The 14,782-nt window shown below is 53.5% G+C and overlaps 6 protein-coding genes across 6 annotated transcripts; 5 read left to right on the top strand and 1 right to left on the bottom strand.

Annotated features, from left to right (window-relative positions):
- Positions 1-299: 299 nt before the first annotated feature.
- T310_4672 (uncharacterized protein) lies at positions 300-1,334 on the top strand (the record flags this gene model as incomplete). Its single annotated transcript, XM_013472454.1, has 1 exon — positions 300-1,334. The coding sequence occupies one exon, from the start codon at positions 300-302 to the stop codon at positions 1,332-1,334; it is 1,035 nt and encodes a 344-aa protein (XP_013327908.1).
- Positions 1,335-1,871: 537 nt separating this feature from the next.
- Positions 1,872-6,007, bottom strand: T310_4671 (Taz1-interacting factor 1 (TAF1); the record flags this gene model as incomplete). The annotated part of the gene is made up of 3 exons (XM_013472453.1): positions 1,872-2,057; positions 2,138-5,893; positions 5,960-6,007. The coding sequence occupies 3 exons, from the start codon at positions 6,005-6,007 to the stop codon at positions 1,872-1,874; spliced, it is 3,990 nt and encodes a 1,329-aa protein (XP_013327907.1).
- A 494-nt stretch (positions 6,008-6,501) lies between these two features.
- Positions 6,502-7,353, top strand: T310_4670 (uncharacterized protein; the record flags this gene model as incomplete). Its single annotated transcript, XM_013472452.1, has 3 exons — positions 6,502-6,691; positions 6,753-6,924; positions 6,987-7,353. The coding sequence occupies 3 exons, from the start codon at positions 6,502-6,504 to the stop codon at positions 7,351-7,353; spliced, it is 729 nt and encodes a 242-aa protein (XP_013327906.1).
- Positions 7,354-8,687: 1,334 nt separating this feature from the next.
- On the top strand, positions 8,688-9,646 carry T310_4669 (uncharacterized protein; the record flags this gene model as incomplete). The annotated part of the gene is made up of 3 exons (XM_013472451.1): positions 8,688-8,806; positions 9,075-9,222; positions 9,254-9,646. 3 exons carry the CDS (start codon positions 8,688-8,690, stop codon positions 9,644-9,646), a joined length of 660 nt encoding a protein of 219 aa, XP_013327905.1.
- A 543-nt stretch (positions 9,647-10,189) lies between these two features.
- T310_4668 (Nonhistone chromosomal protein 6B) lies at positions 10,190-10,619 on the top strand (the record flags this gene model as incomplete). The annotated part of the gene is made up of 3 exons (XM_013472450.1): positions 10,190-10,250; positions 10,305-10,400; positions 10,453-10,619. 3 exons carry the CDS (start codon positions 10,190-10,192, stop codon positions 10,617-10,619), a joined length of 324 nt encoding a protein of 107 aa, XP_013327904.1.
- Positions 10,620-12,696: 2,077 nt separating this feature from the next.
- On the top strand, positions 12,697-14,766 carry T310_4667 (uncharacterized protein; the record flags this gene model as incomplete). The annotated part of the gene is made up of 7 exons (XM_013472449.1): positions 12,697-13,112; positions 13,177-13,617; positions 13,809-14,041; positions 14,093-14,208; positions 14,244-14,377; positions 14,437-14,612; positions 14,717-14,766. The coding sequence occupies 7 exons, from the start codon at positions 12,697-12,699 to the stop codon at positions 14,764-14,766; spliced, it is 1,566 nt and encodes a 521-aa protein (XP_013327903.1).
- Positions 14,767-14,782: the final 16 nt, after the last annotated feature.

Here is a 14,782-nt window from a genome sequence, read left to right as displayed (position 1 = left end):
TGCAGGTGGGAATAACGACACGCATGTGACATTGCCCATGTTGTGGTTGACATCTATACTGACCATCCGAAGGGACACAGCAGGATCAGGGTCCTGCATTTCTTACGCTCACTCCTCCTCGAGGTGACAGACAGCTATTTGCCATGAAGATTTCCTGCTGATTGTTGTTTCACTGGCCATCTGGCATTTATTTCACCATCCAGTCCGTTCCTGGATACCTATACCCATATCCATTTGAACCGCCTTTGCACCACCGTTCTGCTGGATAACAGAGGAGATCACTCAGAATCAGCATCAACATGGCCAAAGCCACGAAACGGTCCGGAAAGGACAAATCCTCCTACTCATCCTCCTCCGAAAAACCTCTCACTCCCTTCGTCAAGGCTCCCTCCATCCTCGAGCCGTTCCTCGAGCCGCTCTCCACCCAGGAGATCTACCTCATCCATATCGACACCCATCCTCCCGACTTCAAGAAGCAGCTCTTCATTGTCCCCGTGCTCCTTAACACCGCCATCCTCCTGCTCGTCGCGTACCGCGTCTACAAGGGCGCCTTCGTCTACCCAGCTCTCGTGGCCACGGCCCTCGGCTTCACCACGTCCATGAGCGTTGACACATCGGTGATTTCCTGGAACGAGTTCTGGGGCCACATCCTCCGGCGGACGGTGATGTTCGCCATTGACTACTTCTTGGTCACATTGTTTCTCGGCTGGCCCATCCGATTCATCCGGGGCCCCGTGAAATGGCGCCGCGCCATCGGATTCCGGGACCGGGAGGTTGTCGTCCGTCAGAGTCGCAAACCCTGGAGCCAGAAACTGGTGCGCAACCGCTGGATCTACGACGACGAGAAGACGGTCCGGGAGAAGGTCGTGCCCGCCGTATCCCCCGAGAGGGTCAAGAAGAGCGGCTTCTTGCTCGTGGACGCCAACTGGGATCTGGACTACGACGCCATGGTGCGCGCCCACCGGCTGATCGACCTGACCCGGAAGGGCGAGGGCATCCAACTGGACGAGTTCCGGACGGCGGTGCTGGTCCACACGGACGACGACGGCTGGCTGATCTGGCGGGTCGCCGACGAGGAGTCCAAGGCGAAGGAGCAGCAGCGCGACAAGATCCTCGCTTTCCGGAAGAAGTTGGCCTCAATGGGCAAGGAAGACCTCTTCTTCCGATGGGTCGAAATGATCCAGTTCGAGAGCACCCAGCCGGGCGGTTTCACTCCGGAGCGGCAACGCAGCGCCATGCTGAAGGCCAAGGAGATGTTCGAAGCCGAAAACGTTGATTTCTCTCGTTTCTGGCAGGAAGTTGGCGGGATGGAAGGAGATATACACCTGACATAGATAGAGTCCTGGTCAATGAGGAATGAAACGAGACCCCCTGCTTGTTCTTTTTTTTAATGTATTTTATATATTATATATAGATAGACGTTTACGTTTTACGGACGCATCATGCGAGAATAATTAGTTGGTTCCTTCTTATTATAGAGATGACTTTCTTTTCTCTTTCCTATTCCCTATCTATATACCTATCATCATCAAGATTCTACAAAAAAAAAAAAAGGAAAAAAGCCATTGTTTCTTTCTAATGTCATTGCCATTCCCAATGAAACACACAAAAAAAGAGAACAAGAAAATGGGTATCTCTCACAAAAAAAGAACACAAGAGACCGACCAGAAGGCAAGCGTGACAAGCTCCCAAAAAAGGACCAACATGACAGTCAGAAAACATCAAGATCATCATCATCAATATCATGTCTTACCGACTTGAGGGAAGACCAAACCAGTAGTCGTGATGAAATTGATTCATTTTCCGCCTCTCAAAGCTGATCTCTTTTTTCTTCTTTCTCCCCAGCCTTCTTCGTTCGGTCAATTATTATATTATTTACCACTCTCTAGACGATAATCCAATGACCAAAGCTTCTCCCATGGTCGAATCCTCAGTGACGACCGTTTACTCGGTGATGAACTGCTAGAGGCAGTCTCTGCTTCTGCTCGTGCCGAAGAAGGCGACGCAGGCGTGTTCTGTTGCGATCGAGGCTCGTGCTCCCGTTCCATGCCCTGTGCCTGTGGGTCTGTTAGTCACCTCCGAACCACGTACAGAATTGACGAAGATCTCAAGATCTCCGCAGCAGGTCTCGGCGAACCTCATCAAAGATAGGAGCCGACTCCCGAGGCTGAGATCCGCTATCCGCCTCGGCGGGTTGCACATTGTCCCCAGCGGACTCGCCAGATGGCAACGCAGGAGCGGGAGCGCCCTTCTTGGAAGCAGAACTGTTTCGACGGCTGTCCAGGCTCTTGGTCAGCGTCTTGGCCACGTTTCCACCGGCCGACGGGCGTTTGAGGCGGATGCTGCCCTTGGCATCAACATGCGCCGATGCCACGGTGCTCTTGCCTAGGCCTGGAGTGCTGGGAGCTCCCGGTTTCTCTTCTGTGGCGTCCAGTAGATACCAGCGGAGGCCATCAGATAATTCAAACGGATTCTCGTCGTCAAAGGATGCGCCGTCGCTGGCTTCGCCCATCGAGCGGCGATCCGGGTTGGCGCCATTCATGGACCTGGAGAGATCAACGACTCGCTCTTCGACCTTGGTGATTCGAGCCAGTAACCAGTCTCGAGTGGAGAGCTTGTGCACATCCTGCTCACGCAGGAAGTAGTGCGGCGCACCCACATTGAAAGCGGCCCAGGACCGAATGGCTTGGTTGCGCGTCGGGAGGAACAAGGCCAGGTCTCCTTCCTTGAACGATCGATACGCGATCTTGTCGTGAGCTTCACTCTGGGCACGATGATACTTGTCCCGATATCCGCGTGCTTCCTTTTGCCATTTCCGCGCAAGGACTTCGATGTCCTTCACCCTCTTGACCACTGCTTCGCTAAAGACCTCAACATTAAACTTCGCCAGGGACTCGACGAACCCGGCAAACTTGCTAGCTTCGTCTTCTGGATTTTCACTATTAATCCAATTCAGCAGTGCTGGGTCGGGTCGCACGGAGGCGATTCCGGAAGCCGTCAGACTTTCGCCCGCACCAGAAGAACTGTTGACCTTGGAGGCTCTCTGGACAGTAATGTTATCATCTTGTCGGACAAGTGCGAACCCGAGTTGTTCCAGCATGCGTCCAAGCTTCTCTGCCTGGGCATAAAGTTCTCGGGAAATTTCCTGAGCCCTTGATCCACGGGCCTCCAGTAGAGCAAGAGCTCGCTGCTCTGATTCTTGAAGAGCCTGGATCTTGTCCTGGCACTCCCGAAGTTCCTCCTCCGCATTGTGAGCCTGTGCATTTAGTTGGATGAGCTTCTGGGACAAAGTGGCCACCTTCCGCTCCTCCTCCGCAACGCGTTCACGCAGTACTTCAGAACCAGTTTCCCCAGCTGCAAACTTCGTTCGCAACTGATGAAGCTGTGCCCGTTCCTCTCCAAGCTCAGCCTTAAGAACTGAAATCTGCGACCTTTCTTGCAACAGCTCGTTGCGGAGTTGTGAGACTTCCGACTCTCGTGTCTCCACAACTTTCCGCAACCCCTCAGCGTCGGCTTCCAACTGCTGTAACTTCACTTCTAACTCCTTCTTTTCAGAGGCTACCTTTGCAGCAGTGTCTTCCGAGTTTCTTGCATGGATTGCTAACCCTTCGGAGAGGATTTCGATCGCTTTGACCAGTGCAGCGAAGTCGGATGGTGCGGCGCCTTCCGGTGATAGATGGGCGTGCGCTGTCTGAAGCACATTAAGATCCTCCTGTTTTTGCCTGTTCAGATCTTCAATTTGTTTTTGGAGCTCCGAAATCGTCACTTCATGTTGCGAAATTCGGTCTCTGTGAGTCTGGACCTCGTCATTTAGACGGTCCGCTCGTTTCTTTTCTGAGGAATAGTCGTTTTGCAGCGTTTCGACCTGAGCCTTTGCCTTCTCCAACTCTTCCACAGCGTTGGCTCGAGCCTCCTCGAGTTTCTGGGTACGTTCATCTGCCTCCTGCTTCTCGTGATCGTGACGATCAAGGACGCGAAAAAGTTCTTCCTCAAGTTCTTCGACACGAATTCTGAGATTCTTAGCTTCAGACTCGAGGAACCTGCGCTCATCCTCGAATTCTCGTTGTCTAGCTTCGAGATTCTTGATCAGATCCTCCTTCGTCGATTGTACTTCTTGCATCTTGTCTGTAGTGGACTGACGCTCGACATGAGCTTCTCTCTGAAGTCTTTGAACGGTTTCTCTCTCGGCCTGTAGCTCTGCTTCGAGGGTCACAATCCGTTGGATTAGGGCCTTATCTTCCGGAGATTGGTTAGATGACATTCGTCTAGAAGATATAGAAGATCGCCTTGAAAGAGGGTCGGGAAGCGGTGAAGCTGGAGAAGGAGGAACGTCAGAACCAAAATTAGCGCTAACAGGTCGAGTAATGTGACTCTGGCGATGAAGGAGATCCTCGAGCTTGCGGATCCGGCTCTCCGAGCCCTTTAACTTTTCCTCCAATTTGGCCTTCTCTTCTCTCAAACTGCGAACCATATCGTCACCCCGGATTAAGAGCGAGCTGCGTCCCACGTCAATAACACTGCCATGCTTGAAAGCCTTTGCCCGCCGCCTTTGCTGTCGAGTCGGAGCGTCAAGATCCGCGTAGAGACGAGTCAACTCCTCGACCACAGCGGTCATTCCAGTTTTGGACTTGAGCGTTTCGATATACGATTCGATCTCCTTGCGAGACACGTCTGGCCACTCGCGCTCCTGTCCCTGTAGATTAATCTCGAGACCAGGAGTAGTGTCGTCAGGGAGCGACACCAGATCTCCCGTGCTCTTCATCCATTTTCTCCTTCGACGCTGTTCTTCGTCCCTAAACACGGCCATCTCCTCTGCGAGAGTAAGGGAGTCTGCTTTCAACTTCTCACTCCATTCACGGCGTCGCACCGCTTCAATCAGCACGGAACCGTAGACAACCGGCATACGGAAGACCGCATAGAGGACTTCAAAAACGTCACCGTCAACAACATCAAGGTTGGCAATCTGTGCCTGCACTTCCGCGAGGCGCGATTCGAGGGCCGATACGGTCCGCAAATGGGATATCGCGGCCTTCATTGCTGCATTGCGGTAACGTACGGCCTGTTCCAGGCCTGTTTGTAATTCTAGGCTGATCTCTAACAGCGAGGGTAATAGGTCTTTAGTATGGCCCAGAGCCATTCTGGAAATGCTTGCTAAAGTCTTCTGATTGTTGGGCAGCCCCAACACGTGCTCATAGTCGGAGCTGATCTTTTTGGCCAGAGTCTCAATTTCCTCCAACAGCCCATCGACGCTGTCGATGTGAGGGGGCTGCGCTTGATTCAACAAAAGCTGAGTGTCTGATGCGATGTTGCTGACAGCCTTCTCCACTTCGTCTACTCGACGGGCGAAACGCTGGGACACGGCTACTCCTTGCGATGCCGCGCGACGAACCTCATCTATGTCCAGAAAATCCTGTAACGTCCCTGTGGAGCGATCTTTACCCTTCTTTGGCGTAGACGGTCGCCCAAGAAAGGAGAAATCCTTCCTCGCCGGAATACTCTCCAGCTTCTCCAGTGCCCGTTGCCATCCATCAAGCGCAACTTTCTGTTCCTTGAGGAGATCGTTCGCCCAGGCCTGAGCCTCTTGAAACCTGTGTTCCAAGTTGGCCACGTGAGACTTGAGATTCTCCAGCGCCACACCAACAGCCCTGTGGATGATGTCCGTTCGCTCGTTGTGCTCCTGGATGGCCTCGTCGATCGGGATGCAACGATCCGCTAGACTCAACGCCCACGTCCTCCTGGCCATGTAGAGATTCCGCCATGCTTGGAGGTCATTCTGATCCGCAAGGGTGTCAGGAGGATTGTCTACTTTCAACGGTGGCGGAGGAGGGATTTCCGGGAGCTCAACATTGCCAGGCTCGCTGACGTACTGCCTATCGTAGACGAAAATCTCGTTCTATTATTGCCGGTCAATATCCAAGGCTATCCAGTGTCAAGGATAGGGCCTTCGTAGCGTTCCTACCTCCGTAGCCAGCGTCTGCAGCTTGACATTTTTCCCACGGGCAGTCATCAAGATCTGCCTCTGCGGGGAGATGGATGTATTGCGAGCGATCCATGAACGGAGCGCATCTGGGCTGAACAGCAGGCGATGGCGTTAGCTTGCATTCCATCGGCGGAGAGCGCCTAGCATCACTGCACAGGGAAGAAGACATACGAGGCAAACGACACAGGGTCAGCAAGCAAATGCTCACCCGTGTGAGCGATGTAGATGTGCAACGACATTGCCGTCTCCCAGACTGAGCACTCCACCCAGGGCTGTCCGATGCGATGGTCTGGGAGAGTTTGAAAGTCGGTGACGATAACGAAGCTGTCGGGTGCCTTGCAACCTGACGCAGCTCCCCCGCCAACTAGGGTTTAGCGGGCGTTTCCGAGCCTGTTGCTAGGCCCACCGGGGCTGCCGACCGCCCCGCGTGCGGCGCCAGGAATGACATCTTCCTGTCTTCTGGAACCAGCAGCGGAGATCACACGATGCCTCGCGCTGACTCTGGATGGCACCCGTAGTCCATGGCATCCAATGAAGGTGCGCAACGCACCTCTTATCCGGCCCTCCTCGACGACGCCGAGTCTGCGCTGCTGGACCTGGCAGCCGACGACCGCCGCGATGCCCTGTCGTTATCCGATAAGGAGACGCTGATCCTGCGCCTCTACGACCAGATCCAGGAGCTGGAGCTGGAGCAAGCCGTGCTCGAGCAAGGTACGGAGTCAATAGCCGCATCATTTGGGTTCGATGTCCCTTGACTAACGGCGATCTTTAGATCTGGAGGAGCCCAGCGGCGAAGATGTGGAAGAGCAGCTCCGGGTCGCGGAACGCGAGCTTCTAGAAGCCAGAGCTACATATTCAGTCAGGAGGAAGGCGGTCGAGACCGTTCTCATGACCGATCCTAGTCTGAAGGCAGTTCACCTGAGAGCCGCGTCACCAGCCGAGAGGTTTGTACTGCTATGGTATCTTCTCTCAATGGGATGTCTGTCTTAACTCGTCTCTATTGCAGGGCCCTCCTGCCTCTCATCCACCGACGCGACCTGCTCTCCCTGATCCACGAGAACCTGGCAAATGCCCATGCTGCAACGCTAGAGGCGTTGTCCAACGCGGAAGTTGACAATCTGCGCGTGACGAAGAGGAACCAAGAGCTTGTGCGCGAGCTTCTGGATCTGACGCGGCAGGAGTCTTCGTGGAGGGAGGAAATCACCGATGCGACACTCAAAGCGCAAATAGAAGAGGTTGAAGCAGACCGCAAGAAGAGCCGGGCCAAGTGGGACGTCATCAAAGGCGTGGTCAGTGCTGTCATTGTGGGCAGTGGAGTCGACTGGGCACGAGATGACACGCTCCGTAAACTTGTGCTGGACGAGTCGGATTGAAGCATAATACTATATGTATTATTATGCTCTTTGCTTCGTAAATTTTTCAATATCGGTGATCTAGCCTAGTGATTTGATTTACCAATTCAGCAGTTTGCCCATAGATTGATTTATTCCCCCGGTCCTCCTTTGTTCTTTCTGATTAATCTACGGGAAAATCGACATCTAGGAGTATTCATTTGCTAAGCCTCTCTAATCCGTTCCTGGGCAGCTAATATGTAGCCCTACGAGACTAGCCTTCGTTACTTGGGCAACTTTACCAAGGCTCTGGATGCAGCTCCTAATTGGTTGCTTACGGCCCTGCATGTGACATAAATCTGATGTCCCTCCACGCCGTCCGATCTGCAGCTCCGATTCCCAAACTGCCAAAAATAATGACAAATTTCCCTCTCCCTGTCGCGCGTGCTACTAGTGTATCAGATCGTCGTGGGTCGGGACAAAACCTCGGCAGAAGAAGCGCGTGAGCGGTTGAGGTGGTGCCGATGGTCTCAGACTTGGATCAATTACCTCAACAGTCTTATCATGGATGCAGGGAAACCAGGATTAACGGAGCAGGAAATCCACTCACTAGCGGAGGTTTCTGGGCCTCGAGCAAGCTGAGTGGGCATCTGGTAAGTTTAGAAGGAAAGGCTTGAGAAGACTGAGAGCGCCCGCGCCGCCAATGACACCAACTCTGTCTCGACTGTTTGCGTACTTCCTTGCCTCTTCCGATCTGGCTGCCAGCGTAAGGAATGCTGGAACGTGTGTGGCATTAACACCCCAAAACTTGTCGGCAGAAGTGACCAAAGTAAGTTAATAACAATAGTTAAGTAATGCATGATTATTAATGATTTCCAACTGGGATAGGAAAGCCAGACCAAACTCGAAGAGAAGAAGGGCAGGGCGTGCTGCGTCTTACACTGCCCGAAAGTTCAGACCAGCAAGCTTCTTCAGCCTACCTCACCATAAAACTAGCCCAGGGTCGCATTATTGTAATTATAGTTCAGCATTATTGAAGATGGGGGAAATATGCTTCGAGCAGATTAGGTTGGTAGCAGCAAGGACGAACTGCGCCCATAGAAAAAGATAAAAGCCAAGCAGTGCAAGTTACGCAGCAGAGCCACCGACTATTAACTATATTGAAGCTTCTGAGCAAGATAGGTAGGAATCAGTGTGACGAGTACCTCCTGGGGAGTTGCGTGTCTACCAACCAAGGGCCATAAAGTTCTGCTGCTCTGCTAAATTGACATTATTATTGTTTACCAGAGGGGGCCGGAGGTCACGGCGTGCAGGCCCGCGTTAGGCTCCATACTACCGTCCAGGCTTTGGGGGACCAGCACCAACGATCTTACTTAATGAGCCGAATGCGCCAAATGAAAAGCAGAAAAGAAACAAGGTCAGGCGAATCTGGTCGTGGGTGTTGGTTTTGGTGCGGGTTCTCTGCTCATACTGCCTGGCCAGGCGGTATCAGTCGGTACGGTACAGTACATCACGTAAAATGGGCTCCTGTAGCGTAACTCGGCCCAATTGCACTTTGAGAGAAGACCTTTTCCTCATCAAATCGGCCTAAACGTAAATCCTCAGGCGTTCTGATGCTAAGATCAGGACTTGGGGGCAGACCGCATCAGCGTAATGCACTGCACTTCCGGTGAGAGGACGCAGGGGACGTGTTCTATCACCCAGCTCTGGATTCTGTAACGTACATTCTGTGGCGGATGCTGGCTTCTGTGCTCTGTATCCAGGACGGCAGCCGTACCTAGGCTCGGCACGGGACCTGCGGCCATACCAGTGGCAGAGCTGAACCTGCTCGACTTCGAGGGTGTTTTGGTCGGTCATCAGTGGGCGGTCGAGGTGTGCGGTGCTGCGCGTGTTGTGCGCAGAGGCGGTTCTGTACGTAATGGCCTGGTATGGTACGTGACAGAACGCGCCGGGTGCGGCAAGGGCATTGTGTGGTTCTGCCATACAGACCAGCGGCTGCCGACTGCCCAGACGCGCAGCCCACCCACTGCAGAGGCCGTTGCCGGCGGCCGCTGGCCATGTGACGGTACGGTACGGTACGGCACCATACGCCCATTCTGTCGCGGCGGCAGCCAGTGACAGCGGCGCTTGCCCGGCAGCAGGTGGCTCTCGGTGTAATCGAGCGAGCCCTTACCTTCTAGGCCTGGCTGCCCTGGCTGCGGCTGCCCCCTCTTGCGCTGCTGCTCGCTCTGCTCTCTCTTTCTTCTACTACCGCCGCCTCCCTCCCTCTCCCTCTCACCCAGTTCTCCCCATACAACTCTCCCATACAAACCAGGTACTGCGCGCTTCTGTATAGGTGAGCTCCCTCATAAACATCCGTTTCCCTTCCTGCGCCGTATCCTCGCCCCCGTCCACCACCCCCCAACTCCCACCACTCCTGCTTCTTTTTCTCTGTCTTTGCTCTCCTCTACGCGTGATGATTTCATTATTCTTCATCTCAATGCTTTCTCGTCGTCGCGCATCTGCACCCAGCCCTCGAGCCCCGTCACTAACCAGCGCCATGCTTCCTGCCATATAGTCAATTCCCTAAAATCAATTTCGCATTTAATTTCCTGTATTTGCATTAATTTCTTGTGAGTGGCTCCTTTTCCTGACTTTTCCTCTCTTGGTGTTTCTTTGGTTGGGAAACGCGATCGCATGCATGTTTGGAGCCGCGCGCCGCAACACCAACCATCCCGACGCATCCCCCATGACGCGCATCTGCCCACCACCCATCCTGCCCCCTTTTCCCCTTTGTTTTTATGGATCGCATAGACGTCTCCAGTTGATTTGACGGGCAATTGACTTGCTATCACGCTGGAATCGACTGCTAATCACTTGACTGCTTTGTATAGTCACCATGCCGAAGGAAAAGACCACTCGCAAGACGAAGTCTCGCGGTGTCGAGAAGAAGAAGAAGGGTACGTCGCTCAATGACGCCGACTCTGCCGCAACCTACTAACCTGGTGTCGCAGACCCCAATGCCCCCAAGCGTGGTCTCTCCGCTTATATGTTCTTCGCCAACGAGCAGCGTGAAGCCGTCCGTGAGCAGAACCCTGGCATTTCCTTCGGTTGGTCTTCCCATTCCATGATGTCTTGCTGCTCTCTAACTGTGATTTCCAGGCCAAGTTGGCAAGATCCTGGGTGAGCGCTGGAAGGCTCTGAGCGACGAGGAGCGCCGTCCCTATGAGGAAAAGGCCCAGGCCGACAAGAAGCGGTATGAAGACGAAAAGGCCAGCTACAATGTAGGCGAGACCCTTCCCGGTGGCCAAGCACAAGCCTTATACTGACCGTCTCTGCCAGGCTGCCGATGATGATGAGGAATCCGCCTAGACAGACTATCCAGGGTAGCCCACCCTGCCAATATTAATGCAATGGCGTTCATCTCTCTGTGTCTTTTTTTTCCGCTTCTTCGTCCTGTATTCGTTTGTTTTTCCTAGCTCAAATGGTTTCTGGTATGGGATGACGGGTTTCATGTACTCGCGCTATCTGTTTTTTTTTCTTCATGCGGGGTTTTCTTAATGGGAAATCTTTTTTTTTCTATTTCGGACGGGTTCGGGGATCTGGGAGTCTGCAAGGGCCCGATGCCGCGGTCGCGCAGGACGTGCAGCGCCGAATACGCGACAAGATACGAAGCACATTGAGGGACAGATAAGACTGCTGTAGACTTAGTCGCTTCAATCTCATCTCGTGCCCGTGTTGACGCGTGAAAAGATGTGCGAAGGCTTTGGGTTTATGTGTCTTACCTCGTAGGAGCTTCCGATGGTTTTTCATGTTCCTGGCCCAAGCTCCCGGGATGGCGGGCCACGCCGTCGCGCTTCTTTGTTTACGGCCGACGCGTCGGAGAAAAGATTCACGACATTCCCGATAGGCTCAGAGGGGTGCCCAAGGCAACTGGCGATTCTCTCGAGGCAGCCAGATCATGTCGATCCGGGGCCTCAACCTGGGAGAATGGGGACTGGGGACCTTATACGGAGTAGCTAGGAGTCAAAATTCTCAGGTGCTAGTGATGGCCTCAGGCCTCACTTTGCCCTTGGAGCAGACATTGATCACGATCAAATTGACAGGGTCTCTACATCGACAAAGAACGTCTCCTTTATATCTCCACATTGGAAGTGAAGAAACACTGCTGTCATGATGTCATGTCACTGACTGCTAGTACTGCTATAAACTGTCCTATACAACTATGAGAGGCCACAAAGGTTGGTTGGCTATGAGACCATTGAGCTGTCTCCCATGAAGCAGTATGTCTTAGAGAAAGGAAGGCGTATCGTGGGTCAACAGCAACAGAGCTCCAGCAGCTGGCGTGGTCGAGCCTGCACATCACCTATGTAGGGTCAGGTCTGGAGGAGTCTACGAGCTCTCTGTACTTACTTTAGTTTTACCATACTCAGTAGGTTCTTGGGATCCACAAGGCCTGGAATCCTCCTCGTGCTTGTCATTCCAGTGCTGCGGGGCCCGTGATGCAGAGCTTCTCGATATCATTATCTACTATTACTCGTCACTCGACACTCAACCAGCCAGTGCAAACGCAGATGCGACCATTCGAGCATAGCAATGCCAAGCCCTCTGCACGGCATGTGCAGCTTGTTGTCAGCTGGTCCTGTACCCGTGATAGCACCGGCGTGGTCTCTCTCGTGTCCACTGGTGAGCTCTGGACCAGCGATATGTGTCGATTCGCTGTAAGGGAGTCTTCAGCAACAAAAAGTGGATGCTTTTGGCGGTCTCTGTCAGAGTAGGCAGACGATGTCCTGCCAGATCGGAAGTCACCGCAGGGTCTTGAGAATAAAACCAGAAGTTAATCAGCAATTCCCCTCTACTCGTGCCAGGTTACCGAATTGATATTGTTGCTGATGTGTTAGAGCACAAGGCCTTCTCCGCTGGCGCCTAGGCTGCCTTCGCTGGTACGACTGCCAGCGCCGTTCCTATTGGGTTGGTCGCTGCTTCGGTGGGCAGGATGAACACGTCAACACGCTAAGGCAGTCTGCCATTCTCCCTCTGCGTTACCTTTTTCAAAGCCTCAAGCAAATCACCGCGGAATTAGACGCTGACTTGTGGCACTGACCATATCCCAATTCCTGCCTGCTGAGTTATTGCTGGGAGTAATTGGATGCGGGTTCCGGCCTAATCGCGCTTATAGAAGCATAGTTCTATACCCTCGTTTTGCTGGCACTCCCCACCGTCCTGCCCGCCCTTGTCGTGCCGCACGAGAAAAAGGAAACAGTATGATTTCTCATGCCTGTCTCTGACTTTCCGCGTTCTTCTCAATCATGGTAGCGGTCTGAAGACCTTCATGAAAGCGCCACCGATCGGGTCTCTTCCTTCTACCCCGCATGCGCCAGATGGCTTAACATCGCGACCGCAAGTATGGACTTGCGCACGACGGCCGAGTTCGCAGAGAACATCGCTGCCGGTTTTATGCAGTTTCGTGATCCGCTGCCGGAACATACTGCCGAGATCACGGGTCTGGTGTCTGACCTGTACGCGATCAGTGCAACGCTGACTAGCCTGGATGAGCTCGCCGTCTCGCGCCCGTATCGCCATAATCTCCCAGCCGTCAAGCCCGATCTGGAGCTGGTCCGGTCCAGCCTGCACTATACGCTTGAGAATATCTTCGAGGTCTTTGGCCATCTCGACGCCAGGGGAACTGTCAGCCGGGGCTCCTATAAGCGCATATGGCTCGACCTGTGCTCGTTCTTCGAGGAGGAGAGCAGCTACTCCCTCAGCCGACGGTTGAGGAAGTATAAGATGTTCCTGAAGGAACTGGAAGACCTGATGCAAGAGTACATAAAATATCCTTGATGCAGTGTACCATCAGCAAATACTAACTGACTTGCGCTGGAACAGTAAATCTCCCGACGTTCCCTTCATGGCAGACCTTCGTAGCAGTATAACCACTCTCCTGGCCGAGCAAGATGGCCGCTTCGCGGCGCAACTGGGAGCTCTGACACTGGAAGGGGCCAACTGGTCTGGGAGTAATAGCGTTGAGCCTGCAGCCCCCGTTGAGAGCCGTGGTCCGGGGAGGCGTCGATCCTACGAACGAGCGCGACCGGCTCTTCGATCGCCCCAGTTTCCTCTATCGGATTCCACGGCTCCGGCCCCGTTGTCTCCTTCTGCCTCGTCCCAAGACGTGCCGCCGTATGTCCCCGATGTGCCAGGCTCACCGACGACGTCCAACTCGACCGCGACACGGTCCAACATCTCCTCGGCTATCTTGAATGATCATTGGGCGAGAAAAGTGTTCTCGGATGATAACTCGGTTACGCGGATTCCCTATAGCGGGCAGAGGTGAGTGATAACGAGGAAGCATTCCACTATCAATTCATGGTTCACCAACATGCGGGGCAGCTCGAAATGTTTCGGCAAGGTGACACCCGATATAAAGCAATGGCTCTTTGACCAGGGCTTTGACGAAGTTCTGTACTTGTAGGTTGATTTAGTTATAGTCGTTCGTGGGTGTTTAATTAACAATATTGCAGGCCCTTCGAGCCCGAGTCGAATCTGTCGGTCTACTTCTACGTCAGGGAGGATGACCATCGAGCGCGCATCGTGTGCAAGGTTCGCCACACCAGCCGGGCGAGCGAGTACTTCTGTCTTCCGCTTAACCTGCTGGAGGTGGAGCGTGTGGGCGCATGCCTGCGGTTATGTCGAAGACGCCGGTCTGGGTTGGAGCTGGTTCCGTGGCTCAATCTCCGATTCTACACCATTGAAAGTAAGTAGAGCCCGATTTCTATATTGTCTTGTCTACTAACTAGATGACTAGAAATGGTGATTTTCTTTTGCACGTTCCTCGCCCTTCGGTCTCAGGATTTCCACAAGCCAGTCCAGGACATTCGGGATTACGAACTGGATGATGAGGAGGAGATGTTTGGCGGGTACGTTGATCATCCAGCTGTCTTGTGGACTGTACACAGTTATTCATGCCGACGGCGCGTGTCTACAGTCTTATCCTCGAGGGGCGCGATCCCCATGCGCTGCGTGTTTACAGGGACATCGGTTCAGGGGCTGTACGCTTGCAGGCCTCTGTGTACGAGGGCGAGAGGAAGAGGTGAGTCGTGCAGACGACCATTATTAAAAAAAAAACTTCAAGCTAATGTCGTCGCTTAGAGCGCCTGTTTGGACGGCTTTCATCACGCACCACATCAGCTCACCTGCGTGGCTACGCCGTGTCGGACCCAAGGTTATCCATGTGAGCGAGCTCCGGCGCGTTGTTTTCTGTGCCGAATACACGCCTCCACGGACGCCTCGGGGGGAGTACATTCTCAAGTTCACCAGTCGTTCTGGTATGTACTCGCAGTGTGTTGTTGCATATGCGTTTCCACAGCGATGAAAGATATCACCATTCTCGTCTTATCTGCTAACTAACGGACGAATGACGATGATGCAGATGCCGAAGATTTCGTCGAGACCATCGATGAGCTCGCCGGCATTAGTTAAACACGTCTTTGTTGAA

The sequence above is a fragment of the Rasamsonia emersonii genome (genome assembly GCF_000968595.1).
Source record: "Rasamsonia emersonii CBS 393.64 chromosome Unknown ctg1118621760151, whole genome shotgun sequence".
In the NCBI taxonomy this organism is placed as follows: Eukaryota; Fungi; Ascomycota; class Eurotiomycetes; order Eurotiales; family Trichocomaceae; genus Rasamsonia; species Rasamsonia emersonii.
Note: the sequence above shows the minus strand (reverse complement) of the source record. Positions and strands in the feature narration are given on the sequence as shown.